The sequence below is a fragment of the Megascapheus bottae genome, chromosome 17 (genome assembly GCF_031878675.1).
Source record: "Megascapheus bottae isolate mThoBot1 chromosome 17, mThoBot2.hap1, whole genome shotgun sequence".
NCBI classification, from domain to species: Eukaryota; Metazoa; Chordata; class Mammalia; order Rodentia; family Geomyidae; genus Megascapheus; species Megascapheus bottae.
The window spans coordinates 44592999-44604673 of record NC_143525.1 but is presented as its reverse complement, the minus strand read 5'-3'; the positions used below and the strand labels follow the sequence as shown (position 1 = coordinate 44604673).

The 11675-nt window shown below is 41.4% G+C and overlaps 1 protein-coding gene across 10 annotated transcripts in view; it reads right to left on the bottom strand.

The window, feature by feature from the left end:
* Positions 1 to 440: 440 nt before the first annotated feature.
* Positions 441 to 11675, bottom strand: part of Usp32 (ubiquitin specific peptidase 32) — a 132991-nt gene continuing 121756 nt past the window's right edge. For all 10 annotated transcript variants that reach the window (XM_090351180.1, XM_090351185.1, XM_090351183.1 and 7 more), the window contains 5 exons: positions 6539 to 6730; positions 4493 to 4778; positions 3245 to 3669; positions 1692 to 1784; positions 441 to 976 (listed from right to left, as the gene is read on the bottom strand). In XM_090351180.1, coding sequence (XP_090207306.1) covers positions 803 to 976; positions 1692 to 1784; positions 3245 to 3669; positions 4493 to 4778; positions 6539 to 6730 — 1170 coding nt within the window. In that variant the 3' untranslated portion in view covers positions 441 to 802. The remainder of the gene's footprint in view (positions 977 to 1691; positions 1785 to 3244; positions 3670 to 4492; positions 4779 to 6538; positions 6731 to 11675) is intronic.

The window sequence follows — 11675 nt, the reverse complement described above, 5'->3', positions numbered from 1 at the left end:
GGTGCCAACACTGGCAACCATCCTGCCACACTCACTGTGTGTTGGGGAGAAACTTTTGAGGACACTTGAAGTATCCTACAGGCAAGCAGCCATTTTAGTTTTCACAGATGCTTTTTCTTTCTCCTGGATCTTCCAACCAAGACCCTGGCCCGAAGAACATAGCTTTTTAAAAAAGAGATTATCCTTCTCAGACAGACTACCATATACCTTTGTCACCAATGACTGGTTGTGTCTCAAACAAAACACAAAAACAAAAAGCAAGAAAGACTTAGAAAGAGTAGGGAAATGGTTTTAAAAATGTTCATGGCATGAGAATCATTTGCACACCTTCCAAGACTTTGCTTTCTCCACCATGTCAATCTAATGGAGTAACACTTCAGGAAAGAGGAGGTAGCATATCATGTCGTCCTAGACAACACTACAAGTTTTTGTTGTTTATTACTTTTTTACTTTGACTTTAAGGAAATCCTTAGTATTTTGTTATGGTTATTGGTAAACTCTATCCTTGCTACATCTGGACAAGCACAATTTAATTCTTATTTGGTCCCAGGTGGTTGGTGCCAAACCCTTTTGTTGATAGGCTAATGGTCGGATCTGCCTGAAGGTTCTCAACCAGAGACTTCAAAACAAATTAGTTATTATTCATAAGCTTCACTGCTATTTTAATTAGGATTTTGCTTTTGTGCTTCAGGGTCACAGAATAAAATATATTTAGTCAGCCTTTCAGTGATACTTCTGCCAAATATCAGCTACAAGGAGTCATCTCCCTCACCACAGCCCGTCTCGCAGCACAGCGTGGCCTTTACTGTAACACACAGTACTTCTTGTAATCAGATTCAAAGTCTTCATCCATGCTGCTTGTGTCTGCCATTTTTTTGCCATCTATTTTTGGCAGAAATTGTGCATAGTCCATTCCCCGCTGCTCATAGAAAAGAATGTAGGCAGAGTCGGTGTCAATTTCATCAGGGTGTAGTTCCTAAAGGGCGAGAAAAGCCTTTACTGTCAACATTATCATGATGTGGGCTCTTCATGCATGACCAGCCCTCTCCAACTACTAAACCTTATTGCTTCCATTCAACTCAATGTATCCGATGCTTCACACCTGCCCTGAAAATGAGCCCTATTATTCTTTCTTTCTTTCTTTTTTTTTTTGGCTAGGTCTGGGGCTTGAACTCAGGGTCTGAGCACTGTCCTTGTGCTTTTTCAAGGCCAGGGCTCTACCACTTGAGTCACAGCATCACTTCTGGCTTTTATTATGTATGTGGTACCAAAGAATCAAACCCAGGTCTTCGTGCATGCTAGGTAAGCACTGTACCACTAGGCCAAACTCCCAGCCTGAGCCCTCTATTATTCTTTTTTAATTTTTTTTATTCTGGTATTGCAGCTTGAATTCAGGATTTTACTCTCTTGTTTAGGTTTGATGCTCAGCTCCAGAAAAAACAAAGCCAAAGCACTCTCCACTTTAAAAATCCCTGTCTCAAAACCCTGAACATTTGAAACATTTTCCCCATTGTTCCTATTCTTATTCCTCTCCCTGCTTTTCACTTTTATTCCCTTACTAACCATCTTTACACCAACTCTAACAGAAACAGCTACCTCCTGTGCAAAAACAAGCTTATTGTTTCAACCAGCTTCCCCAGCTTTGTTGACATTCGGTTTCTATCTTTTATACAAAGATTGTGAATATTTACCTTACAGCTGCTGTCATTATAACAGTACCACTTGCAGTTTGGGTTTTTGGCGTAAGTCACGTAATGGCCCCCACCCAGGATTCCTGAATGGCACTAAAAAGATAAGAGAGTAGTGGATGTTAGTAGTTATTACCATGCCAAGGAATAACATGAGGATCTGAACAAGAGAACAGCAATTACTTAGATATGTACAAAAGAAAAAATGATTTGGAACCATTTATTTTTTTCCCCATAAAAACAAAAGCAAAATCCAAATGTTGCATTGATAAACATCCATGTTGCAGTCAGTTGTTTTTTTTTTTTGCTAGACCTGAATTCAGGGTCTGAGCACTGTCCTTGAGCCTTCTCAAGGCTAGTGCTCCTATCACTTGGGCCATAACACCACTTCCAATTTTTCTTTTCTTTTCTTTCTTTCTTTTTTTTTTTGCCAGTCCTGGGTTTGGGCTCAGGGCCTGAGCACTGTCCTTGGACTTTCTCAAGGCTAGAGTTCTACCACTTGAGCCTCAGCACCACTTCTGGCTTTTTTCTGGTCTTCGTGCATGCTAGACAAGCACTCTACCACTAGGCCAAACTCCCAGCCCCACTTCCAATTTTTCTACCTATATGGTACCAACCAATCAAACTTGGGTCTTCATGCATGCTAGGCAAGCACTCTACCACTAGGTCACACTCCTGGGCCCCTGACCTTTTCAGCTCAAGGTTGGTCTTCTACTACTTTGAGTCACAGCACCACTTCCAGTTTTCTAGTGGTTAACTGAAGATAAGTCTCACAGTCTTTCATGCCTGGGCTAGATTTGAATTGGGATCCTCAGATCTCAGCCTCCTGAGTAGTTAGAATTACAGGTTCACTTGCCCTTAAGCTCAAGGCAACCGCCCTACCCCTGGGCCTGGGTCTTGTCCCTGAGCTCTTCAGCTCAAGGCTACCACCCTACCCATTGAGCCCCAGCGCCACTTCCGGTTTTCTGGTGGTTATTGGAGATAAAAAATCTCACTTTAGGCCCAGGCTGGGTTCAAACCATGATCCTCAGATCTCAGCCTCCTGAGTAGTTAGGATCACAGGCGTGAGCCACTACACTGGCTTCCACTTCTGTTTTTCTTTTTTGTTTGTTTATTTGTGGGTCAAGGGACTTGAATTCTGGGCCTGGGCACTATCCTTGAGCTCTTCCATGGAAAGCCAATGCACTACCCCTTGAGTCACAGCCCCACTTCCCGTTTTCTAGTCATTAACTGGAGATAAAAGCCTCAAGGTCTTTAGTGCCCGGGGTTGGCTTTGGGCTGGCTTTGAACCATGATCCTCAGATCTCAGCCTCCTGACAAGCTAGGATTACAGGTGTGAGCTACCAGCACCTGGCTTGATTTGGCTTATCAATTACATGACCATCTCAGCACAGTACTTCAAAGTCCCTGGGTTCTTTCCAGAAGACCAAGATTTCTTTATTAACTTTGTCTATCATTGAGCAAATAAGCAGGACTTGGAAAAATTCTTACTGATGAAGTGAGCAAAGTACTAACAAGTAAACTCTTCTCTGAAAACCATACAGCAAATCCCTTACCGAAATTGCATATAAATTATAAATAGGTTTAATATGACTATCTTCTCTTTGGTCATCAGTGCTGTCTTCTTCACTGTGGTTTCCAAGTTGACCATTGCTGTAGCCATTGCCACAAGCCTCATGCTCATAAAGAAATCCATTGGCCAAAGTGACTTCGTGGTCCAGAGGGGTGACCAGCTCCAGCTGGCTGCCTCCCAGCACATGCCCTCTGCTCAAGGTATCAGCCAGCTCACAGATCTGCCCAGCCCCATTCTCTCTGCTGGCATCCAAGTTCTCCTTACTACTAGACAACTTATTTTTGCTGCCTATCTGAGGCAGCCGGAGCCTCCCTTTGCTTCTCCCCAGAGTCCGTGGGCTACTGTTAGGGCTGCTGTTTTTGCTAGAGGGACAGCTAGTTCCACCTTTCCTCGATGAAGAAGGAGAACCTGTGAAGTGAGAGGGAGAGATTTCTAAGTTCAAATACCGCAAGTCAGACACCAAAGTTGAAATCTGAAGTAGTCACACATGCACACATAAAGGTAAAGCTAGGGGGTCCTGACAGGCTACTCTAGTTCCTACAATAGAACCAAAAGGTTAAACAGCAATGTCCTGAAAAATGTAAAGTTCATTCTAGGAACTTAGAAAATAACAGAAACACAAATAAGTTACCTTCTGTTCAAAATAACGTAGTGATTAGACCAGGGAGTTTTATATATACATGCTTCTCTGTGGTGAGCCATCCTTTAATCCTAGCTACTCACATAGGGCTTAAATTCAGAGCCTTGGTGCTGTCCCTGAGCTTTTCTGTTCAAGGCTAGCACTCCACTACTTGGGCCACAGCACCCCTTCTGGCTTTTCCTGTTTATGTGGTACTGAGGAATGGAACCCAGGGCTTCATGCATGCTAGGAAAGCATTCTACTACTAAGCCACAGTCCCAGTCCTGTCTACTTCTTGATGAGATACTAGATTTAGGGAAGTTGTATCTCTTGTAAAAAGTTACACAGCTCCAATACAGGTAGGACTAATTTTAAAAAGGTTCCTTCCACCTCACCAAGATGCTGCCACAGAAGACAAAGGGAAATATCAGCCCATGGGGGCCTGAGAAAGCCCTCTACCCCCTTGCAAAGCCAAGTATGGTGCCATATGCCTCAAGTTTAATGCCACCTGGGGCTATATAGTAAAACTTGTCTCAAAGAAAGAGGAGAAGGAGGAAGAGGAGGAGGAGGGAGAGGAGGATCAGCAGCAGAACTCTTCCATCAAGTCCCTACCTTTTGGGCTACTAGTGATGTTTGCACTGAGTGAAGATGGACTCGTGCTCAGGAGCACATCTTCTTCACCTGCTGAGCTCTGGGAATCCATTTTCTTTACTTCTGCTAGAATCCTTGACTCCGACAGGTCATCCCCCTGGGGTGTGAGTGGTTTATACTGGCAGATAGCTGGGTCTCTTGGTACCAAAAAAGCACTAGGATCAAAACTTTCACGAGGAAATTTAACAATTTTCTGTGATTTTATCCACCGGTCATTTACAAACTGAAATCTTTTCAGGTGAATAATCTGGAGAAAGGAGAAGGGCAGAAAACATACGGTTTAAAAGGTTCTGAGGACATAAAAATTCCATTATGAAAAACAATATATGACATTTAATTTTCATTATCCTGTGTGTGTGTGTGGGGGGGGGGGTTTCTGGGGCTTAAATTCCAGGCCTGGGAGCTTTCTCTGAATTTTTTTCTTTTATATGTATAAAGCTAGCATTCTAGCATTTGAACCACATGGTTCTTTGGAGATAAGAGTCTCAGACATTCTTGCCCAGGCCAGTTTTGTACCATGATCCTCAGATCTCAGCTTCCTGAGTAGCTAGAATTATAGGCATGAGCTATTGATGCCCAGATCATTATTCTTTTAAATACTTCAAAACTATGTTTCTCATAACTCCCTTTACTCCATGATGTTTACAGGATGGTTATAGGAATATATAAAATTGTTAAAATTCATCCAAATGGACATTTGCTCAAAGCTCACTAACTTTCCTGCTTGGGCTGGCTTTGAACTGGGATCCGCAGATCTCAGGCATCTGATTAGTGAGGATTACAGGCAAGACCACAGGTGCCTGGCAAACTGGACATTTAAAATCTATGCATTAGCTGCATGCTAACTATACCTTAATTTAAAATCTCCAGACTTACTGAGCTCCCAGCCTGAGTCTGAACCCGTCCTTTTCTTTGCTCCCTTCTCCTAGCTCTCAGTTCTGGAGATAGCTAAAACAATGCTATCAATTTTTGCCTTGGTAAGCTACTTTGATCTAAGGAAAAAAAAAAATGTACATGTAGTTTCACAGAATGGTAGGATGAAGACACAAATAAGAAAATACACACCGGGCCGGGAGTTTGGCCTAGTGGTTAAAGTGCTTGCCTAGCATGCACGAAGACCCGGGTTCTATTCCTCGGTACCACATGCATAGAAAAAAGCCAGAAGTGGTGCTGAGGCTCAAGTGGTAGAGCTCTAACCTTGAGAAAGTCCAAGGACAGTGCTCAGGCCCTGAGCTGAAGCCCAGGACTGGCAAAAAAAAAAAAAGAAAATACACACCATGTCTAGCTATAATATCCTAGGACTGCTGGAGTACAAGCACAAGATTCTAAGTTCCATCTCTAGCAAGGTCCCTCAACACACTACTCCCCCCACAAAAAGTAACTGCATCCATAGGAAAAATGCTTTCTTAAATGAATTTGATTCTTCAAACTGCTCTAATGGACAACAGGAAAGTCTCCTATTCCATGAGGGAAATAAGAAGAAGGAAATCAAATCAAAAGCAATACACAAACTCCTGTGTGCTGAGGCACACACACACTACTCGGCAGTGAGCCTAGCATGAGACCTCCCTCAGTGGGCTTCGGAAGCTCCTGGCTTGGCTGTCCTACTAAGGTCTAACTAGCGGTCTAAGGCTTCCTTTCTGTATACAGCCAGAAAAGCTTTCATCCGCCTTAGAAGTTCAAATTTACTTAGGTTATACTACTTCAGAACTTCCAGTGTCATGCTGAATTGCAGTTACTGGCCTGTTACTCCTTCCTCTGAGGTGTAAACTCTTCAGAACCAAAAAACATCGAATAGATTTAGAACAGTTAGTCTCTATGTTCAATATAAAAATCTTGCATAGAAAAGATATCTTAGAGGAGATTCTTTTATTTATTTATTTTTTTTACTTTTGGCAGCTCAGAAGTGTTGTAAAGATTACTACAGGTTCTCAGAAAACAACAAAAACTCATTTATGGTTTATTTATACTAGCCTCCTGCTGTTCAGAGGCAGAGCTATCACGTACCAGGATGGGGGGAAGTCTCCAGAGATCCAGCTTCTTAGTTGCCAAGCAATGGGTCTTACACTTGGAACAGTAGTACATCTCATTTTCCCCTAGCTCCTCTTCGCTGGTGAAAGCCCGGAGACAGCTGTCCAGGTTGATGGGCTCAGCTTGTGCTCTCCGACTCTGTTCTACACTCTCATGCTCATCTACAACCTGCAGGGAGAGGACAGGAGGAACAGAGATTGGGGGAGAGTGTTAAAATAGACACATTGTCATCAGCCTCTCTTTCACCCAGTTACTATTTGCATGAAGAAAGAGAAATTACAACCTAAATTAGAGCCTATGTATTTATTCCTAAGTATCGTGTCTACAACATCCTGAATAAATTACCTATTCATATGACCAGTCATTTTTTCCATTTCAACAATTATTATTATTATATATTTGTTGTGCCAGTTCTGGGGCTTGAAATCAGGGCTTGGGCACTGTCCTTGGATACTTTTTGCACTTAGGCGAGTGCTCTATCACTTGAGCCACAGAGCTACTTCTGGCTTTTTCTGTGTATGTGGAATGGAATCCAGACTTTTGTACATGCTAGGTGAGCATTCTACCACCAGGCTATACTCCCGGCCCCTGGACAATATTTTATATGATCAGAGGCACAGAAGCACTGTGCCTTTGGATTCCTCCTCTGAAAGTATCGTCCTTTGACCATAGTTTTTTCTGAAAAATGCTGACAAGATTTCTTTCCCTCTCCTATTCCAGGCTACCATCTGAAAAACAACCCAGAACTTCAGAGATGAGAGCCTTCTTTTTGTCTCTACTATAGATGAAAAGGTGGGCAAGGCCTAGAATCAGGAATATAAAGGCCATCTGAGACTTCACAGAGGTATTTTCTTTTAAGGCAGAGTCTAGACTCCAAGCCTCTCTTTCTGGCAAAGGTCATATATATATGTCTACCATCCCACTTATTGCCTCTTCCCACAGAGTTGGACTGCTTATCTTTACCTGAAGCAATTCTCTGCATGTTTTTTTTCACTGAAATTCATGGGAACAATGAGTTGCTTGGATTATTGTCAGAGCTTAGGTCATTCCATTTATAGCAGATTTTTATTTCGTTCTTTCCTTGATTAGTCTGGGCACTGTCTCTGAGCTCTTTTGCTCAAGGCCAGCACTCTACCACTTTGAGCCTCAGAACCACTTTAGGCTTTCTGGTGGCTTACTGAAAATAGAGTCTCATGGACTTTCGTATCTGGGCTAGCTTTGAACTGCAATCCTCAGATCTCAGCCTCCTGAGTAGCTAGAATTACAGGCATGAGCCATCAGAACTCAGCCTAGAACAGGTTTTTAGGAGAGACTTTTTCCCTACTGGAAAGGATGGCTGAATCACAAGACTGTCAGATGTCCCAATAAACTATCAAGGTTGGAGTCCAGCATATAATTAAGGTTTGAGCATTGCATCAATGCTCTGGACTACGTAACCCATTTAAAAATAGTAACTCAGGCCAGGTGCCAATGGCTCATACCTGTAATACTAACCACTCAGGATGCTGAGATCTGAAGACCAAGGTCCAAACAGCCTGGGCAGGAAAGTCTGTGAGACTCTTATCTCCAATTAACTATTCAAAAAAGCTAAAACTGGAGTTGTGGTTCAAGTGGTAAAGCACTAGTCTTGAGCACAAACAGGCTCATACTTTGGGCCTGGGTGCTGTCCCTGAATTACTTTTTGTTGAAGACTAGTGCCTATGTATGTGGTACTGAGGAACTGAACCTAGCTCTTCGTGCATGCTAGGCAAGCACTCTACTACTAGGCTTTTTTTCTCAGTATCTTTTGAGTTGGTCACTTAGAAGGAAAAATAGATGTGTTTCAAAGGGAATTGTATTCAGGATTTTTGCCATGAGCAGAAACAAGTGTATCAGTGTCTCTTAAAGCCAGTTAAATATTACCTCTATCCTGTCCAAAATGTTTTATGGCCAACCACAAATTATAGTATGCTAGTAAAAAATGTCGATGTTGATTTTTTATTGACTATATATTCTGTAGAACACAGGCTATAGAGGGAGGTGGAAACTGGGAGAAAGGAAGACTGATCAAAACATCTGTAGACTGAAAACAGTTTAGCAATGAAAGTTCCCTAAATGAAAGATGTTTCCTTGTTGGGATCCATGTTTAGATAATCTAGGATTGTTTAAGTAGCATACTATTTAGCAGACTCAAAATTGTAAGAAGGTAGGTAGAGAGAAAGCGTGCGTACACACACACACACACACACACACATTTTGTTTTGGATGGTACTGATTGGTATTTGAACTCGGTTTACTGCTTACTAGGCAGATAGATGTTCTACCACTTGATCTATGCCTCCAGTTCTTTTACCTTTGTATTACTATTATTATTATTATTTTATTTGAAATTACTGAGATTGACCCCAGCTTTGAACCCACTTGTTAGGGTTCCTTGCTCCATTGGTGTTCTCCCACTTGCACCATACCTCAAGCATGGGTTTTCATTGGTGATTTTTTTTTTGTAGATGTCATGGGTTTTTCAGCCCTGGTTGGCTCTGAACCATGATCCTCTGGATCTTAAGTCTCCTGAGTGTCTAGGATTATAGGTGAGTCAGTGGCACATGGCTCTTTTTATATTCTTAATACAAAGGCAATCAAGGCCAAAGTATTCATAGATATGTGCGCACGCATGTGTGTATGTGTGTGTGTGCACACACCTACGGCTTGAACTCAAGGTCTGGGTATTGCCCTCAAGCTTTTATTTTTCTTGCTCAAGGCAAGTGCTTTACCACCTGAATCATAGCTCTGCTTCTAGCTTTTGGATATAGATGAGAGTCTCATAGACTTCGAAGCCCAGTCCTTGGACTTGAACTCAGGGCCTGAGCACTATTCTTGGGCTTTCTCAACGTTGGCGTTCTACCATTTGAGCCACGGCATCACTCTTGACTTTTTCTGTGTATGTGATACTGAGGAATCGAACCCAGGGCTTTGCACATGCTAGGCAAGCACATCTCACACTTTCATGTCTGAGCTGATTTTGAAATGTGATCAATCAAATCTCAGTCTTAGTAGCTAGGATTACAGGCACAAGCCTTTAGTACCAGCAAAGAAATAAATACACTCCTTATGTGACTGGTGTAACTATAAATCCTCTGTATATCACCTTTATAATAACAATAAAATTTTTAGAAAAGTTCTCAAGTTATACTCATTCTTGTCTAAAAGGAGCTGCCAGGACCCTCAGTGAATGTGTGGCACACTTAGGGATTGAAATAGGGAATTAGGTCTAGAATTGATAGTTTTTCAACTATTCAACAGCAAAAAAAAAGGGTTTTGTTTTTTTTTTTATTTTTTGTGTTGTTTTTTTTGTTAGCCTTGTACTTAATAGGCAAGTATTCTTCTATTTGAAACCCTACTTCTCAAAAAGTCAGTGTTACTAACTTATCTAAAGAAAATGTATATTTAATTGAATTTATTTGTGTGTGTCAATACTGGGGTTTGAACTCAGGACCTCATGTTCTTGCTTAACATTTTCATTCAAGGTTGATGCTGCCCTACTACTTGAGCCTCATCTTCACTTTCAGCTTTTCAGATGTTAAATGGAGATAAGAGTCCCATGGATTTTCCTGCTCAGGATGGCTTTGAATCACCATCATTTGATCTCAGCTTCATGAGTAGCTATAAATAGGCATGTGCCTAGCATGCACAAAGCCCTGGGTTCAATTCTTGGTACCAGGTACACAGAAAAAGCCAGAAGTAGTGCTGTGATAGAACTCTAGCCTTAAGGGCTGGGAGTTTGGCCTAGTGGTAGAGTGCTTGCCTAACATGCCCAAAGACCCGGGTTTGATTCCTTGGTATCACATACATAGGAAAAAAAAAAAAAAAAGCTGGAAATGGTGCTGAGGCTCAGTGCTCAGGCCCTGAGCTCAAGCCCAGGACTGGCAAAAAAAAAAACAAAAAAAACAAAACAACAAAAAAAAAACATATATATATATATATATATATATATATATATATATATAAATAAATGAACGAACCACTGGTGCTTAGCAATGTTTTCTAATAATAAGGAAATTTCCAATAGTCAAGGGCCAGATAAACACAAACCCTGATGTATCTTTTTCTTTTGCTGGTACTGGGGTTTGAACTGTGGGCCGCACACTTGCTAAGTTGTCATTCTACCTTTTGAACTTTTTTTTGTTTATATTTTGTTTTGAAATTCATTATAAAATGCTAAAATCAGGATACTCAAATGCAACATACTACTTAATTTCAGTTTTGTACCAGTCCTAGGAGTTGAACTCAGCCTGCGGTTCCTCAGCTAGCACTCTACCACATGAGCTCTACTTTCAGCTTTTTGGTGGCTAGCTGGAGATGAAAGTTTCATAGACTTTTTTTGCCCAGCTTGGGCTTGCACCTCAATCTTTAGATCCTGGCCTCTTGAGTACCTAGGATTACAGGCATGAGCCACTGGTACCCAACAAACATTCTTTAATATTATTACAAAAATAATTAAGAAATCTGACCATAATTGGATTATAAGTTCAATAAATTGTATACCTTGCTAATTTCTTTGAAGAACTATGACTCTAAAGTATTTAACTCATTAACCAAAAAGGAATAAGTGCATTTAACTTATTGGTTTTCAAAATGACAATTTTTGTTAATTTTATCATTGTGATATTCCAATCAACCTCTTCTCCTCTATCATTCCTTTACACACACACACACACACACACACACACACACACACACACACACCCTCTCTTTCTTCCTTCCTTTCTTTCCTTTTCTTTCTTACCAGCCCTGTGGCTTGAACTAAGGGTTTGGGCACTGTTCCTGAGCTTCTTTTGCTCAAGGCTAGTACTCTACCAACTGAGCCACAGCAACACTTGCAGATTTTTCTGTTTATGTGGTACTGAGGAATCAAACCCAGGGTTTCTTGCATGCTAGGCAAGCAATCTAACACTAAGTAACATTCCCAGTCCCCTGAACTTCTTTTGTTCAGGCTAGCACTCTAATACTTGAGCCAGAGTTCTACTTCCAGCTTTTTGGGAGGTAATTTATTGGAGATAACAGTTTCACCGACTTACCTGCCTTAGCTGACAGGAATCACAATCCTCAGATCTCAGCCTTATATATCTCAGATCTC